Source organism: Protopterus annectens, chromosome 15.part0 (genome assembly GCF_019279795.1).
Source record: "Protopterus annectens isolate FY-2018-M chromosome 15.part0, PAN1.0, whole genome shotgun sequence".
Lineage (NCBI taxonomy): Eukaryota > Metazoa > Chordata > Ceratodontiformes > Protopteridae > Protopterus > Protopterus annectens.
In genome coordinates this window covers 246973634-246992637 of record NC_056749.1, presented here as the reverse complement: position 1 = coordinate 246992637, position 19004 = coordinate 246973634, and the positions used below count along the sequence as shown (strand labels likewise).

At 42.1% G+C, this 19004-nt stretch overlaps 1 protein-coding gene across 1 annotated transcript in view; it reads right to left on the bottom strand.

Annotated features, from left to right (window-relative positions):
- Positions 1-19004, bottom strand: part of TPH2 (tryptophan hydroxylase 2) — a 471178-nt gene that overhangs the window by 313558 nt on the left and 138616 nt on the right. Inside the window, exon 3 of the mRNA XM_044056995.1 lies at positions 17892-18075. Within this exon, the coding sequence (XP_043912930.1) occupies positions 17892-18075 (184 nt within the window). The remainder of the gene's footprint in view (positions 1-17891; positions 18076-19004) is intronic.

Below are 19004 nucleotides of genomic sequence, written 5' to 3'. Positions count from 1 at the left end.
CCACCTTCATGACTGGTGTTTCACTTGTTTGCTGTTGTGTAGGGGCTACCCCGAGGTTGGCAAGGAGCTCCTCTGTTGCTTTAAGTGGGGCCTGTGTGGCTGGACCCCCATTGGTAGCAGTACGGTCCCTCACTACAGCAGCAGTCCTTTGCCGGGCACAATGTATCAGGTCAGTTGCTCTATGCCTGACCAGATCTTATGTTCATCCATGGTGGCCCAAGATGTTCATTCTGTTGACAAGATCATCCCACAGGTCAGTCTGCTCCCACAGATTTTGCCGGCTATGGCCAAAAAGAACACCATAGTGTGTTATTACAGCTTCCGTGATGGTTGCTGTCTCCGCAGCAGTGTATGCAGGTTGCCTCTACATGGCACCTGGAAGACATAAACAGGGGAAACACATCACAGGACCTCAGACATTGCCCAGAGTTCTTTACAGAGCCAGCACATGAATATCGCCTATCGTTAGCCACCACTTACAAACACATCATACCCCTGTACCTAGCAGCACTGTATGGACATGCATTGTACTCCTTGTCCTGATGTGTCATGTTCCCCCCAGTGAAGGCTAGTACATTGCATAAACCACCATTCATCGTTGACGTTTGTGTAGAGGGATGACAGTGGCTGTGTTCCTTGCAAATGGGATGTCAGTGGTTCTCAGGCTTTGCTTGCATACAGTGTGTAATGGAGCTGGAAGCATATGCTTGGGTTCATGTAGGATGCAGACAGGAATGTTATCAGGGCCCCAAGGGGACTTGCTTTTGTTAACTTTGATTAGGCAGTTTGCAACTGATCCATGATGATGAATGGAGGGATGCACGTGCTGTGCATATCCACCTATACTGATGGTCAGCTGGGCGGGGTGATGTTTGCCCTAAACCTGTCTGCAGCAGTTTGGCTGTAGCTATGGTGTGTGCGTATGTGGTGTGATTGACCACTATTACAGGGTGGGATGGGTTGTTGCCTCTGAGACTGCAGACATATGTGAAGATGGCCTTGTGATTGCCCTTAGTGGATGTGCCCAAACTGTACTCATAGTTAGCCTTACAGTAATCCGCCTGTGACCTAATATGCTCATTCAGACAAAGGTTGGCATGCTGCCCAGTTGGTGCATGATCCTATTTTTCCCTGTGCAGTCAATATAGCATTCCATTATGTGTTTGTGCATTGCTGCTGTCCAGCAAAGGGGATTACTTTGCTTTGGTGGAGACAGGTTTTACAAGTAAGGTATTGCTGAGGCTATACAGCTATGTGGGTGGTCATATATCTGTTTGTAGTAGGCATGGACACGAGGTCATAACACAGTTGGACACCTCTCCAGTTTCAACGTGATACTCATGCTTATTCTAGTGCCCATGTTTGTGTCAGGGCAATGCAACAACCATTAGCTGTAGTGTAGAAGTGTAACTCTGTTGGATGCAAAGAAACTACGATTATACACGTGTACAACATGTACAGCTTATTTACCTTATGTTTTGCATCTCATGTCAGTTGATATGAGGCAGCCAGGTACATCTACCCATACATACATATGCACAGGTAATATCTGCTATACATTTCTGTTCTATGTCAGTATGGCACACTGTAATTACACTCTTGCTGCTCAGTCATTCATGTCAACCTGTTAGGGCAGGACATCTGGAGGACACTGCATATACATGGTGGGCTATGGGCTAAAATTAGTGACACTTTCTTCATATTGCTGTAACACACATATGTCATTTGATAGTACAGTAGCCTTTGCATTCACAGATATACCCTGGTGGATGTCTGACGCTCATATGGCAGGCAGAGAGCAGAAAGGCTAGGAATGTGGTAGTGAAGGTAGGAACTGTTAATGTTGTGAGTATGACTGGTATGAGGACAGAGCTAGCTAATATGATGGACAGAGGAAAGGTGGATATATTTTGTGTGCCAGAGAACAGATGGAAGGGGTGTATGGTTGTGTGTATCAGAGTCAGGTACAAATAGTTCTATCATGGTGTGCATTGGAGGGGAACTGGTGTAGAGGTTAACCTCAAGGAACATTATGCCAAGAGTGTTTGTGGAGGTGATAAGAGTGCCAGGTAGAGTGATGTTTAGGAGGCTGGGAATTGATGGTGTAATGATGACAGTTGTTAGTGCATATGCTCTACTAATTGCGTGTGTGATGGATGAGACAGACATACTTTGGAGTGGTTGGATGAAGTGATGAGTGTACCCAAGGTGAGAGAGTGGTGAGTGGAGCAGATTTCAATGGGCATGTTGGTGAAGGGGACAGAGGGAATGCAGAAGTGATGGGTAGGTATGGTGTTAAGCAAAGGAATGCAGAAGGTGAGATGGTGGGGGAGTTTGCAAAAGAGGGTGGACATAGCTGTGGTGAATACATAGTTTTACAAGACCGAGGGACATAGGGTGACATACAAGAGTAGAGGAAGATGCACGCAGGTGGATTATCTCCTATGCAGGTGGGCCTGTTTGAAGAGGATTGGAAATTGTAAAGTGGTGACAGAGGAAAGTGTAGTTAGGCAGCATGGAATGTTGGCCTGTGGGATGACGTTGGTGATCAAGAAGAGGGGGAGGAGTGTGAGGGCAGCACCACAGATCAGATGGTGGATACTGAGAAATGGTGACTGTGAGGTTGAGTTCAGGGAAGAGCTAAGACAGGCAGTGGGTGGCAGTGAAGAGTTAGCAAATACCTGGGAAACTACATCCAAGCTAGAAAGGGAGATGAGTAAAACAGGCCTTGGTGTGGCATCTGCACAGATGAAGGAGGACAAGGAGACCTGGTGGTGAAATGAGGAAGTATACAGAAAAAGTGGTTGGCAAAGGAGAAGTGGGATTGTCAGACAGATGAAGAAAGTAGACAGGTGTATAAGGAGATGGGGTGCATGGCAAAGAGAATGGTGGCAAAGGGTGAGGATGGGGCATTTGAAGGGTTGTATGTAAGGCTGGACACCAAGAATGGAGAATAGGACCTGCACCAATTGGCTAGACAGAGACACATAGCTAGGAAGGATGTGTAGCAAATAATGCTGATAAAGGATATCTGTGGAAATGTACTCACAAGTGAGGAGAGTGTGTAGTACTTTGATGGTCTGTTGAATGAAGAGAATGAGAGAGAGAGAGAGAGAGAGAGAGAGAAGGTTGGATGATGTGGGTATGGTTAATCAGGAAGTGCAACAGATTATCACAGAGGAAGTAAGGATATCTATGAAGAGGTTTAAGAATGGAAAGGCTATTGGTCCAGATGACATACCTGTGAAAGCATGGAGGTGTTTAGGAGAAATGGCAGTGGTCTTTTTAACCGGATTGTTTACTGTAATCTTGGAAAGTGAGAGGATGCGTGAAGAGTGGATAAAATGTGTTTGAGTACTGATTATGAGAATAAGGTGGAGTGCAGAGCTGTAGTAACTGCAGAAGGATAACATTGATCAGTTACATCATAAGGTAATGGTAAAGGGAGGTGGAAGCTAAGTTAAGAAGGGAGGTGAGGATTACTGATCAGCAGTATGGTTTTATGCCAGGAAATAGCAGTACAGATGTGATATTTTCTCTGAAAGTGTTGATGGAGATGTACAGAGAAAGTTGGAAGTAGCTGCTTTGTGTCTTTGTGGACTTAGAGACAGCATATGACAGGATGCCTAGAGAGGAGTTGTGGTATTGTATGAGGAGGTCAGGAGTGGCAGAGTAATCTGTAAAAAAGGTACAGGATATGCACAATGCTAGTGTGACAGTGGTGAGTTCTGAGTTGGGAGTGACAGGTGCATTTAAGGTGGAGGTGGGAGTACATCAGGGATCAGCTATGAGCCCTTTCCTATTTGTAGTGCTGATAGACAGGTTGATAGATATGATCAGACAGGAGTCCCAGTAGACTGTGCTGCTTGCAGATGACATTGCAGTCTGCAGTGAGGGAACAGGTTGAGGAGACCCTGGAGAGGTGGAGGTATGATCTGGAGAGGGGAGGAATGATGGTCAGCAGGACTAAGACAGAATATATGTGTGTGAATGGGAGGGAGGATAGAGGAATGGTGAGGATGCAGGGAGTACAGTTTGCAAAGGTGGATAGGTTTAAATACTTGGGAACAACAGTTCAGTGTAATGGCGAGTGTTGGGGAGAGGTGGAGAAGAGAGTACAGGCAGGATGTGGGTGGTGGATAAGAGTGTCAGGAGTGATCCGTGACAGACGAGTACCATTAAGAGTGATAGGGAAGGACTACAAGAGGGTAGTGAGGCCAGCTATGTTATATGGGTTGGAGACATTGGCATTAAAAAAAAAGGCACGAGTCAGAGTTGGACATAGCAGAGTTAATGATGTTAAGATTTGCACTGTATGTGACGAGGGTGGACAGGATTAGGAATATGTATGTTAGGGGGTCAGCCCAGGATGGATCACTTGGGGACAAAGCCAGAGAGTGGCAGGATTATGTTTGTTTGGATATGTGATGAGAAGGTATGCTGAGTATATATGGGAAAGGATGAGGCTGCCAGTTAAGAGGAAAAGAGGAAGGCCTGACATAAGGTCTATGTATGTGGTGATAGTGGACATGCAGGTGGTTGGTGTGACAGAGCAAGATGCAGAGGACTGGAAGACATAGAGACAGATGATCCACTGTGGCGACCCCTAACGGCAACAGTCAAAAGAAAGAGAAGGTGATGTTGTAATGTCAGTGTTCACAGGTTTCCATTTATTTGCCAGACATAACACAGCTCTTGATGAAATAACTACAAATATGAGGCACACATATGGTCAGTGTGTCTAACTCTGGACAGTTGAATGGCATGAGCTCAGTATATCACATGCAGTTCAACACACACAGTTACGACAGTATTTCAGTATGCAAATACCCTGTATAAGTCCATCACATTTCTGAGAAAAACATGTATATCATGTTTGTATTCACAATGAGCATATGGATATCTGCAACATCCCGGTAGCTGGCCTAGCAGTGTCACAGTGTATTGTTCAACACACACTCCAGCAGTGGTCATATGTGAGCCATCCTTTCCTGGGGTAACTCAGGTCCCTGAGCTGTGTTCTATGTCACTGCAGACAGACACAGATGCTATGGCCATAGGTTCTGATCAGCAATATATCAGTTCAGCGAGTGTTGTTGAGACATAATATTTGTTGAACCTCCTATTTTCCACGTTTACATACCCCCTACTACATTCCATTATATGATTAATTGTTTGAAATACCTGTATTTTTTTCAGTTTGGTTGGTATAATCCTTCACTTTCAGTGTGTTTGTGTGTGTGAGTGTGTGTGTGTGTGTGTGTGTGTGTGTGTGTGTGTGTGTGTGTGTGTGTGTGTGTGTGTGTGTGTGTGTGTGTGTGTGTGTGTGTGTGTGTCTGTCTCTCTATCTCTGAGATAGATGTAAGATACACATCTGTTTTGCATAGGCAGCAGCTTGCCTTTTGTAGGTAATGCTCATGAACAGCTGATGGCCTGTGCACCAGTTGGAGTCCCCCACTTGTTAACTCATTCCCTCTAGTAGAGCTCTTTTGAGTGTGTACATTTAACTCCCAGTGGGTGTGGTTTCAGCCTTTTAAAAATGAAGCCATCACCTTACAGTTCTAACAAATACTTATTGACAGAGGGCATATATCAATACAGTTTTGTTTGCTATCATATATGCTTCAAGATAAAATATTCTGATGCCTTGTGTGTAGCATGGTTTTGGAATTATTAATACAAATATGAACAGGCAATATTTGATGCCTATAGGAGCAATAGGAGGTAACTGCAGAAACGCCTGTAGACATCACTCAGCTGTAATGCCCCAATTCACAGTGTAGTCTGACACTTGACTGTGGTATGGGACATGTCTCAGTCTGCCCCTGCAAACATATACAGCTGATAGAGCACCAGAAACTGGAGCAGCATGCAATGTCAGATAGAAGCTTCGGAAACCATCCAGGTGCAACTAACCATAGGCAAAACTGCTCTACAAATTGTAGCATGCTACAGGCCACCCTCTCAAACTCAGGAACCCCACACAGCCTTCCTGAAGACACTGGAGGGTATAAATGTATCTCCAAACACCATCATATTGGGTGACTTCAACTACCCGAATATAGACTGGGAACATTACTCAAGCCCTAACTTTCTAGCCCAACGGTTCCTGGAGTTCATAAATTCAAATGCCATGGAACAGCTAGTCACTGTTCCCACGAGAGGAGAAAATATACTAGATCTCATTGTCACAAACATGGGGACAAAATGCTCCACACGGAAGTATATCCCTCATTGGTGAGATCTGATCATAAACTAATCTCACTGGAAATCCACATCCCGCCCCACCCCAAACAAAAGACCATAGTGAAGAACTTCTCTAAAGCAAACTTCACACTACTCAAGACTGGTGTGGTATCCTTCAAGGCCCCTGAGCCAGAGGAAACCACAACCCAAGCTGCGGAAGCCCTTACAAATGCCTTCTATGAACACCTCCAGGACTGCATGGATCAGGCAATCCCAAATAAAACCAAGACTCTTTCCACAAAGGGCAAACGTCCAGTCTGGTGGACCCCAGCCATTAACAAACTTTACAATAAGAGGAGAAAGCTATTACATGATAGAACAAAATCCATAAAAGGGAAGTCACCCCTGATCATTATTAGTAAAAAAATACGAGCACTCATAAAATCAACTAAGGCCAATTTTGAGAGAAAAATTGCCATGGATTCAAAGGACAATCATAAGGCCTTTTTCAGCTATGTTAGGAACCTGGGTGGAAACTCCCAGATATGCTCAGAATTAGTCCAAAATGATACAAAAATCACTGAATCCACAGACATTGCCAACATACTGGCAGACAGGTTCAGTGCAAACTTCACCCCCCTCTCCCCGCCTAAAGGAGAGATAACTATCCCAGCCGAGTGTAGCCTCCCGGACATCTCAAATGCACAGGTGAAAGCTGCTCTCTCTAAAGCTAAAAACACAGCATCAACGGGACAGGATGGTGTCCCCGGCTGTGTGCTACATGAGCTAAATGAGGAATTAAACCCGCACATAAGGCAGCTGTTTAATCTCAGCCTTACCACAGGATACGTGCCCAAGGAGTGGCGTACGGCAACTGTGGTCCCACTCCACAAAGGCGCGCCTCACGGACCCTGGTAATTACCGCCCCATAAGCTTAACAAGTCTAGTCTGGAAAGCTATGGAGAGGATCATAATGGAGCTCATAAACAAAGATATAGGGGACTTGCAGACATTGGACCCGACCCAGTTTGGCTTTGTCAAGGGAAGATCATACCTTTTGAACTTGGTCGACTTCTTCGAAACAGTCACCAAGGCCATTGATGAGGAAAGGCAGTCCATACAGCCTACCTTGACCTTGCAAAGGCTTTCGACACAATACCCCACTCGGGTATTGTAGAAAAACTACCAGCTTAAATGTAAACCCATATGTCACAAGATGGGTTGCAAACTGGCTTAAGGACAGAACCCACAGGGTTAGAGTTGCTGGCGCTGTGTCAGACTCCAAGCCGGTCACAAGTGGTGTCCCACAGGGCTCGGTCCTTGGCCCTCTATTGTTTGGCATCTACTTCTCAGAAGTACAGGCCAACATGGGAGGACTTTGGCTGACAAAGTTTGCAGCCGACTGCAAACTGGGCGCCATAGTGGAAAGTGCATCGGACACGGATATCCTTCAGAAGGGACTCACGGAAACAGATAGCTGGTGCCAGAGCCATGGCCTGAAGTTAAACGCCAAAAAATGTATAGTCATACCCTTCAGGAAAAACAAGGTAACCCCAAGCTACCATATAGGTGGCAATACACTAAGCACAGAAGAGGTTATCAGGGACCTGGGGACCCAGGTTGACAGTGGCCTTTCTTTTGACACTCACGTTGCTAAAGTGGTTAGAAAGACCTTCTACATTGCCCACCTGATCATGAAGGGATTCACATCCAGATCTAGTGAGGTCATTGTTCCCCTGTACTCTTCACTTATCAGACCAATGATCGAGTACAATGCCCCATTCGGGATGTATCTCACCCGACATCTGCAGCAATTGGAAAGACCCCAAAAGTTCCTCACCAAAAGGATAAAGGGGCTCAAAAATATGCCATATGCTGCCCAACTGAAGAAACTCCAGCTCTATTCAGTCGCATACCGTCTGCTCAGAGGTGACATGTGCCTGACATACAAGGCCATGTCCAACCCGGAATTAATGGACATGCTCCACCTCAAAAAATCCAAATCCACCAAAACCACTAGAGCAAGCGACTTAAACCTTAGCACGGATATAAATAGGACGTGCTGGAGGGATAGATTTATCACTCAGAGACTCCCTATGCTGTGGAATAAAATCCCGGTCCATGTGAGGCAGAGCACCTCGCTGACTCTGTTCAAGAGAAATCTAGACCTGTGGATGGGAGATCATAGGTTTACCCCGGGAATCATCTCTGTGTCACTGCTGGACAGAGCACAACAAACTAATGGGCACAGTATTTTTTCATATAAGGGGTGGCGTAAGCCACAAAAATTTGGGCTAGGCTTATAAATGCCTTAGGGCAGATAGCCTAGTATAAACCTATGAACCTATGAACCTATGAAAAGGACCCATAACATTTACATTTACTCCCCTACACAGGCCAAATAACACATTCACAATACACTGCTACACAATCCTGACAGTGCATGTAGAACAGCTGTGGTATCATTCCTATACCGAATAGAATAGAAACACACTCCTATAACTGAGTACTTCATGTGGGCATTGCCCCTTTTCCTTGCCTGTGAGGAGGACTTCATGGAGATGTGTGACAAACAGCATCACAGGGGGTAGTTCGAAATACCTATTACAACAAACACTGTGGAGACAGCCCAACAAACTGGGGGAGAATGTTCCAGACATAGGGACAGAATGTAAGTATTGCTGTTATACCGTTGATGTAATGCTAGTTTGACAGGGTTTGTGTGGATATGGCTGATCTGCGTGATTTTAAGTCTGACTGATATGTGGTTGACATAACTCTCAACTGTAGGGCTATCCGCAGACTGGCAAAGTTTGGACTCTTATATTTGGTGTGTTACTCACACATTTTGTGCCCTTGGAAATTCAGTATCATACTCTGAGGATTGCAGTCAGTATATGGTAACATCCATGTGTGTTTCTTGCCTCATATCCCTCAGAACAGATATGTTGCAACAAACACTGTTACACCAGCAACTTTTGCAGTTTATAACAGCAATATGTCAATAATACCCTGTGTTTGGTCCCCTGCCCCCCAAGTATGTCAGGCTTTGTCCACATGTCATGCAGTAAGAGATGGATAGGTATGGTATATCATTATATAGTGACTTAATTCCTGATATCATCCCAGTGATGTATCAGACTGCAAGATATGTTATGTGTAGGAGGGCTTATATATGAGGGGAAAGCCTGGAAATTCTGTGGGACTCTGTACAGTTGAGAAGTCTGTGTATTTCTGGCGATTGTTGACAGACTGTCAGGATTGTGTAGCAGTGTATTGTGAATGTGTTATTTGGCCTGTGTAGGGGGGTAAATGTAAATGTTATGGGTCCTTTTCTATCTGACTTTGCATGCTGCTCCAGTTTCTGGCGCTCTATCAGCTGTATATGTTTGCAGGGGCAGACTGAGACATGTCCCATACCACAGTCAAGTGTCAGACTACACTGTGAATTGGGGCAGTATATGTAGGGGTAGTGTGTGTGAGTGACAAACATGTTGAGATGTTTTTGTTCACACAGTCATTATACTGTACTGTTCCTTTAGCTTACTGGTATGTCACTGTGATTGTGGTTGAATTGTATGTGGGTATGCACTTTCACATTGGTGTCTGTTTTTCAGTGCTGTGACATCCCTGTAGTGCCTGATATATTTACCAATACATGTGTAATTCCCCTTAGCAAATTTGGGTTAGTGTTGTGTCAGTCTGACTATAGTTTGGACAGTGCTTTGTAACATGCTTAGCAGCTGAGTGTAGTTTCCCTAATGTGATGTCATGTCCAGATATTTGTAGAATGTAGTGTTGCCTGGCCCCCATAAGTGTTGTGTATTTCTGATCAGTGGGCTGATGTGAATATTTCAGTCACTAACTAGTGGGAGGTGATTTACTGTTGGACTTGTGCTATTTCAGTCAATATATGTTAGGACAGACATGAAGGTGTTAATGCAGCAACTGTGTCAGCTTATCTACTCCAGTATTTCGGATATGTGCCTATTTCCATAGCTTTCTTCCCCCACTTTGTCAGGCCTAGATCAGGTTCATATTTGTATTCACAATGATCATATCACACATCCATTTTGCTCCAGCTAGACTACCCTGGGTAACAAAAGTAACTTACCATGTATTTTAATGTGAACATAGCACTTTTAACACTTCGTTCCCATGTAAATTTGGATTGCCTGTTGTATCACTCAAACTGTGTACACCTGCATGCAAAGCTGGGACTTTGACCACTACACTTTCTTGGTTTGGGGATTTGAGCTGTATATTTTTATTTATTGTCTATTGGATATTAATATTATATTACTATATTAAATGGAGAATGTTGCAGTTTTCAGCCATGTCATTGAGGACTGCTGTCATGACATTATGGCATACATTTCAGTTTCAGACTTGTATCCTTCTGAACATTAATGCTAATGCATAATCTGTTTTCTATCAACTGTCTGTCTGTCCTCTGTGCAGATGGGATGACTACACTGCAGAATGTGTCTGAGAGCCCATGCCTGTGTTCATGTTGGATGCAGCCAGGGATGGTATCAGGTCTATGGAGACCTCTATGTGTTGCCTTTGAGAGGACATTTCAGACCTGCTTCCTGATCATGAGTGGAGGGGGCAGGTGCTGTACATGCACATGTGTACCTATGGGGGGACAGGGGGTGATGTTTCCACTTCACCTGTCTAAAGCCGGTTGCCTATATCCATGACATATGTGTATGTGGTGTTATTCACCACCACTACAGAGCAGATATGTGTGTTCCCCCTGGAATTGTAGACACACTTTTGGAAGGCTTAGTGATTGGCCTTGGTGGATGTCTCCAATTTGCACTCAAAGACAGCCTTAGGGTACATCACCTGTGACCTTATTTGCTTGTGCAGAACAAGATGACATGGCTTTCAATGAAGCACCTGTTCCTTCTTGGCCTGTCCTGCAATTATTTCCACCTATGATGGTAGTTATGTATTGCTGCTATCCACCACAGGCGTTCCATCTACCTTGAGGGGGTTGATGTCTTGTCGGGTATTGCTGAGGCCGTAAACCTATGCAGGTGCCCACATAGTATTGTGGTGTGGGCCTGGACACTACTGCTAGTTCCAACATATGGGACACCCTTCATGTGGGCCTTGCCCATTTTCCTTGCCTGTGTAGGGGACATTATGAATGTATGGGGGCTACAGCTTCACAGACATTAGGTGGAAATACCTCACAGGACAGGACATGTGGAGAGAGGCCAACAATATGGGGGAACAAAGCTCCAGAAATGGGTGCATATTGTATGTTGTTAGTGCTGTTATACATGTGGAGGGTTTTTAGATTGACAGGGTTAGTCTGGACATGCATTTACTGGGTGACTTGACATCTGACAGTGATATGCCTCTGACATACCACTCATTTGCAATACTGTCCACAGACTGGACAGATGTTTGCCTGTTATGCTTGGTTTGTTCCTCACACAACATCTGTTTTTGTGGGGTTGGTAGGATAATGTGAGGATTGTAGTCAGTAACTGTTGACATCCATTGGTGTTCCAGACATCATATCCTTCAGGGATGTTATGTTACAGCAACACGTGTAACACCAGCTACTATTTCAGTTTGTAACACCATTATGTATGATATGTCCTTCTTTCCAGCTCCTGTCCCACAAGTACATCATGCATTGTCCAGATGTCCTGCACTACAAGGTGCAGAGGTATGGTATATCATTAATTACCAACTGCATTCCAGTTATCATGCCAATGACCTGGCAGACTCCTGGACATGGTATGCAGTGGTGGCTAGGATTATGGTTACACACCTGGTAAATCTGTGGACATCTGTACATATGACAGTTATGTCTGTCTGGCCATTGTGAACAGACTGCCAAGATTGTGTAGCAGTGTTGTGTGCAGATGTTTGTTGGGCTGGGTAGGGAGAGTAGAAGATGAGAGTGCCATACATCCTTTACCTATCTGACTCTGCATGCTGCTACAGCTGCTGGCAGTCTATCATGTCTGTAAGCTTGTAGGGCCTGACTGTGAAATGTCCTGTAACACCTCAGAATTCCCAGTACACTGTGAATTGGGCCAGTATATGTTGGTGTAGTATGTGAGTGGCAATCAGGATATGTTTGTTCAGACAGTCATTCTACTCTAGTGCTCATTCTGGATACTGGTATGTTGCTGTGACTGTGTTGCAAATGTTTTTGGGTGGACATTTTTGCACCACTCTCTGCTTTTAACTACAGTTCCATCCCTGTAGTGCATGCTATATTTGAATATACACGGGTAATTTCCCAGAGTTGATGTGGAGGAGTGTCATGTTGGTCTTACTGCGCTTCATAAGGTGCTGGGTGACATGTTTGGCAGCTGCCAGGGGATTTCCATTCTGTTAAATCACTGCAGTCATACCTCTACAGTGTCCAGAGGCCTAGACCCTGTCCAGACACGTGGCTCATATGTTTGGTCTCTTCCCCAGACAGTTGTTGTTCTTGGCTAATCGGTAGAATACTCTGGGGAATGGAGTAAGTAAATATTAACATCCATTGGTGTTACTGACTTCATATCCCTCAAAAAAGATATGTTACAACAAAGCTGGTAACACCAGCAACTGTCTACATTTATCACAGCAATATGTCCAATATACCCCTGTGTTTGGGCCTCTGTCCCCCAATTATGTCAGGCTTTGTCCAGCTGTCATGCACTAAGAAGTTCAGAGGTATGTAGTATTATTATTTATTGCATTCATTCCTGCTACCATCCCAGTGATGTCATAGATCCCAGACATGTAAAAAGGAAGTGGCCATAGATATGAGTCCTGTGCCTATACATTCTCTGGAAAACTGTACATTTGAGAGGTCTGTGTATGTCTGCCCATTGTTAAAAGACTGTCAGGACTGTGTAGCAGTATAGTGTGTATATGTTATCTGGGCTGTGTAGGGAGGGGGGTACATATGAGTGTCATGGGCCCTTTCTATGTGATTATGCATACTGCTCCAGCTTCTGGTTCCCTATCGCCTGTATATGTTTGTACATGCAGACCATGACATGCCCCATAACACCTCACAATTCCCACTACACAGTGACTTGGGGCAGTATATGTAGGGGTAATGTGTGAGTGGCAAATGGGATTTTGTTGCTCACACAGTCATTATACTGTAGCTTTCAGTTTGCTTACTGGTATGTCGCTGTGACTGTGGTGCAAATTTTTGGGGTATGCACTTTCACACCAGTGTCTGTTTTCCAGTAGTGTTACATCACTGTAGTGCCTGTTATATTTGTTAATGCATGTGTATAGCCCCAGTGCTGGACTTGGGTAGTGTTATGTCAGTCTGATTGTAGTTTGGACATTGCTCAGTAGCTCAGTGTAGTTTCCCTACTGTTGTGTTATGTCCACATATTTGTAGGATGTCCAGGTGTCTGGCCGATATCTTTGGTCTGGTCCCCATAACTGTTGTGTATTACTGACACATCAGTGGGATGATGTGGGGATTGAGGTCAGTAACTAATGGGAAGCATTGTGATATTTCAGTCGATATATGTTAGGATATACCTTATTACTACATCAACATTCTCAGCCTATCTACTGACTTATTTTGAATATGTCCCTATTTTCATGTCTTTGTCCCCCCACTTTGCCAGGCTTGGTCCATATTCATTGCACTAATGGGTTCTGAGCATACCTCTCCACTGCCAGGATTTTCACACAATGTCTGGATGTTTGGCCCATACTTCTGTTTAGTTCCACAATTTATTTGTATTTGTCTGCTAAATCACGGTGATGATCCAAGGATTTATGTCAGTAAATATTGACATAACATTTCAGTTTCAATCCACATATCCTTCAGTAATTGTCTGCTGAAATGTACCCTGTTGCTGTAGCAAATGTCTTCATTTGTAACAGCAATATTTGAAATATGTCCCTATATCTGGCCCATTCCCCCCCTTTACAGCCTTTGTACAGGTTTCTTGCACTAACAGGCTGAGAGGGATGTTCTGAGGTATAACTGCACTGTATATTACATCCATACACACACACACACACGCACACACACACACACACACACATATATATATATATATATATATATATATATAAAATTTCCTTCCTTTATATTTTTATATATGTATATCTATATTACGACTCTACTTTTTCATATATATATATATATATATATATATATATATATATATATATATATGTTTCATCATATATATATATATATATATATATATATATATATATATATATATATATATATATATATATATATATATATACATATATATATATATATATATATATATATATATATATATATATATATATATATATATATATATATATATATATATATATATATATATATATATATATGTGTGTGTGTGTGTGTGTGTATGTGTATATATGTCTATATGACTGGTTCCACAAAGCTTGCTCCCTAATGTTGTATGCCTCTATTGCATGATATGTTTGAAAAAACAACACTGCTTTCAACAGCTCAGATGGTGTAGTAGTACATTCTTCTGACTATAGTGCCCAGGGTCATGGGTTTGACACTTAGAACTGTTGTTTTTATTTTTTTTTCATTAATGTTAAATGACTAGAATGCATGATATGACTGCTAAAGCATTGCAGTTTCTCACAGCTTAGATGGTGTAGTGGCATTTTGCTGTGATTGTAGAGGGTAGCATCCTGGATTCGAGACTTGGCAGGACTGACTATTTTTCTTATTCAGCAGAACAGGGTCTGATGGAAACAGAGTGATGACAGCACGTTTAAGCATATTATACTTATAAATTTTTATTATAAAATAATATTTATATACACATTATAATTTTGTTTACCTTCCATGAATCCTCCTATGTGCTTTCATTAAATTATATTCTTGTGTGACTATACTGTATGGGTAACTCATTTTTATATGGGGGTTTCACATCTTTTCTACAATGACATCTCACTTTTGGAACTACTACACTACCCTGGTTGATAAAAAAAGGTTGCTGCATAATTTAAGTTTACTAAAATAATTTTAACACTATTTTCATACAGGAAAACAAATTGCCTTTGTTGGGACTCAAACCATGAGCAATGGCAAGTAAAGCCACAACTCTAACCACTACACTGCCTTAGCTTGAAAATTGTAATTGTCTATTTGCATTTAGCTACTATGAAATCTCTAAGCTATGCTAAGCAGATGGCCATAAAGTGCACGCCCACTTAGCTACACTTAAACATTCCTTAGGCTACTGGAAAAAAGTTATATATTATTATGAAATTATTAGGTTATATGGGTGTGTATTGTGGTGTTCTGACCACTACTTTGGACTGCAATCATGGAATACTGGCATTGATTTTGCTTTCAGTCTTCTATCCTTCAGGGACTCCTGCTAATACATATCTTGTTATCTAGCAACTTTGTAAGTGTGTGGGGGAATTTTTCAGGCGTGCCCCTAATGTAGTTTTATTCCCTCCATCATTTTGCCTTTGTTAACATGAACCATGCTGTGAGGGAATGTTGTCCTACATTTGCTTTCAGACTTCTACCCTTACGTGATTCATGCTGCTGCATGACCTGTTCTCTATCAACCTTCTATGTTTGTAGGGCTGTGCTTGTGCTTTTTCACTTTTGGGGGGATTTATCTCCCATTATGTGATCATTTGCATGCATTTCATGATTTAGCAGGTTGCAAAAGTGCTGTATGGCACTTTTAGCAATGCAGGGGGTGTGTCACAGAACCTGTAACACACCCCCTGCATTGCTTCCTTATTGCCGTTTTGATTTCAGTGTCCACGGACACTGAAATGATCATTTTATCATTTCAGAGACTGCAGACACTGAAATGTTGTCTTAATATTAGAGCAAAACTCTAATATTATGCCAGTTCGGCTTAGAAAGTGCCGTACGGCACTTTCTGAGTGCAGGGGCATGTTTAGTGTTCGTACACTACTCGGACATCTCCCCTGCACTCGTTCACAGTTTGTGTCCATGTAGGTTAAACAGCAGTGCACCTTCATGCATATGCAAGGCGCGCTGCTGTTCTTCATTAAAATGAACCACTCTGTGCAGGAATAGCACTATTCCTGCATGGAATTTAATAAATCTTTGGGATTAACTATGAAATGACAAAGTACTCTTCTTAACAAAGTAGACATGAGAAAAAATGTAGTAAAATAATGGTACAGACAAAATTAAGCTACACTGCAGCAATCAGTAAAATTTCAATAAGATTGAATCAACCAAGGTATAAATGGCTATAGTGTCCAGCATAGTTCCATGGACACACTAATAAAACAGTACAAGCTGGAAGACTAAAGTAAAGATTGTAGTATGTAGCCTTGAAACTTACATAGTAACTTTTTTTAATCCACAGTGCTTTTGCATGAAGAAGTGCAAAACCATAGTGAGCTGTCTCCTCTGCCATGCTGAATGCTAATGAGGCAGTTGAGGAGAGAGGCATCTGCTAATCAACCATGTGCACTCCTCGCAACTGCCTTTGATAGGGCACTCTTTGAATTGCTCATCGGCTGCATAAAGAAGCATGGCTGCTCCTGGCTGCTTGCAGTAATGAACACGGCCTTTAGTCATGTTCATCCATCATGGAAAAGTTAACTGCTGGGGAGTTTAATGGTGAAGTGCTATTATGAGTGTGTGCAAGAGTGTATGTTAGGGGCTACATGTGTTAGTCTATGTGTGAACGTGTGTCTTTCATGGAGGTAGAGGAGTTAGGAGGTAAATTAGGTAGGTAGGTGTGCAAGTGTGCGTGTGTGTGTGTGTGTGTGTGTGTGTGTGTGTCCATGCATGTGTGTGTGTGTGTGTGTGTGTGTGTGTGTCCATGCGTGTGTGTGTGTCCATGTATGTGTATGTGTGTGTGTGTGTGTGTGTGTGTGTGTGTAGGGGTGTGTGTCCATGCATGTGTGTGTGTGTGTGTGTGTGTGTGTGTGTGTGTGTGTGTGTAGGGGTGTGTGTGTCCCTGTGTGTGGGTGTGTTTGTGGGTGAATGCTTGAGTGTGTCTGCGAGTGACTTGATGGGAAGGGAGCTATGTGTGTGTATGGGTGGGTGGGTTGGCTGTAATACTTTCAGACACACTTAGACTAATGATCAAAGCCAGAAATAGGGGTTTGGGGGGATCACTAGACACCAGAGATACTTCTATAAGTCTGTCTAAATGGCACTTAAATAGAACATGGATCGGGGGTGGGGAGAATCACTAGCCACCAAGAAAAATATTTAGACTTGAGCCTAAATGGAGTGTACACATAACGTAGGTTAGGGAGAATACTAGGCATCAATGATACTCTATATGGCATATCTTAAAGTTAAAAAAATAATTAAAAAATACAATTTCTAACAAAAATATTTGAGAAATCAGAATGCGAACTGAAGCTTGGGTTTGAATAATGCTTGTAACCATATAGGAAGAGAGAATTTACACAGTTTCACAGTTTTGAGAAAACCTGGAAAAACTCACAGTTGATATATTTTAAAAATAAAAATGTTTCAGAGCATTAGAGCAACAGGCAATGAAAGAATAGATGTACTAATTCATGAGAATTCTTCTTCCCATCTTAAGTGATTGTATGAACCATGGCATGTAAACTGCTGCTGGAGAATGTATCACTGCTCAGACATCATAATTATATCTGTCATATGTTATATATGCTTACTAATTCATGTTAATTTGACACATCAGCAAACTTTCCATTAAAATACAACAAAGGTCTCTTACCATCTTCTTCAGGCAAAGTTTTCTCAGGAGGATTTAGAGTTACATGGCTTGTCTGACATTTTAATAGCTGAACCAGCTCACTGAATTCCTTTTTGCTGCAGTCACAGTCCACAAAGATTTCCAGTTCAGAACTTTTCCTTCTCGATTTTCTTGATTCAATATGAACTAAATTAACATGCTTTTCCTTGAAAAGATCACACTGTGTTAGCTTTTATATAGTTTTCTTCTAAAAATGAACAAATGCAAGGTTAACTGTTTTCATCTAGAATGTAACAATGGAATGTTTTAAAGAACCATTTAGAGAGCTACATTCTGTAGTTTGTTTGCCTTAGTAAAATGGATCGTAATGTCAACAAGTATAACTGTTCTGCTTAATATTATTATAACAAGTAAATAACTGATTACAAGATCATAAAATAGCTTAAATTAATTTGCATGTGTATGTTTCATTTTGATTATTCAGGCCCCCCTCTCTCCCCAGTGCAAATGTGGTACCTCAGTAAAATTTCTAGGCATGTTGGATGCTGGTAAAACATGTTCACAATGCTTTCCATGCTACAGTATTTTGAATATCTGAAAATAGCAGATGCCAGACTTTACAAATTTTGCTTTTAAGAGAAAGGAAATAAAACAAATTTTGATTATTATCATTTGATACTCTGCAAGCCAACTTTGTTCTTATGTTAGTCTCCTCTTTTACAATAACTCAAAATATTTGGAGTGACTAACCATTGCTTTCTTCCCACCACATAAAACTGAATTAATGTTCAAACATAAACAAGCTTGTTGGAGATGTAAACAAGAACTTAAAGTGGATTGGCAACACATGTTTTTGACTGTACTATCTTAACACCTTATTGGAATAACATTAATCACTTTTTACAGGTATTTTGGAGATTAATTTGTTTTATCTAAATCATTAATCTTTTTTAACACTCCTATTCCTATATGTGTTAAAAAAATGAAATATCGCATTTTGTGGACTATACTATCTATAGCAAGACAGATTATAACTCAGAACTGGAAAAACAAATCTACAGCCTCCTTCAAAGAATTTATAAATATTGCAACTGAAGTCTGTCACCTGGAAATCATTACAATTAAGTAAAGAAC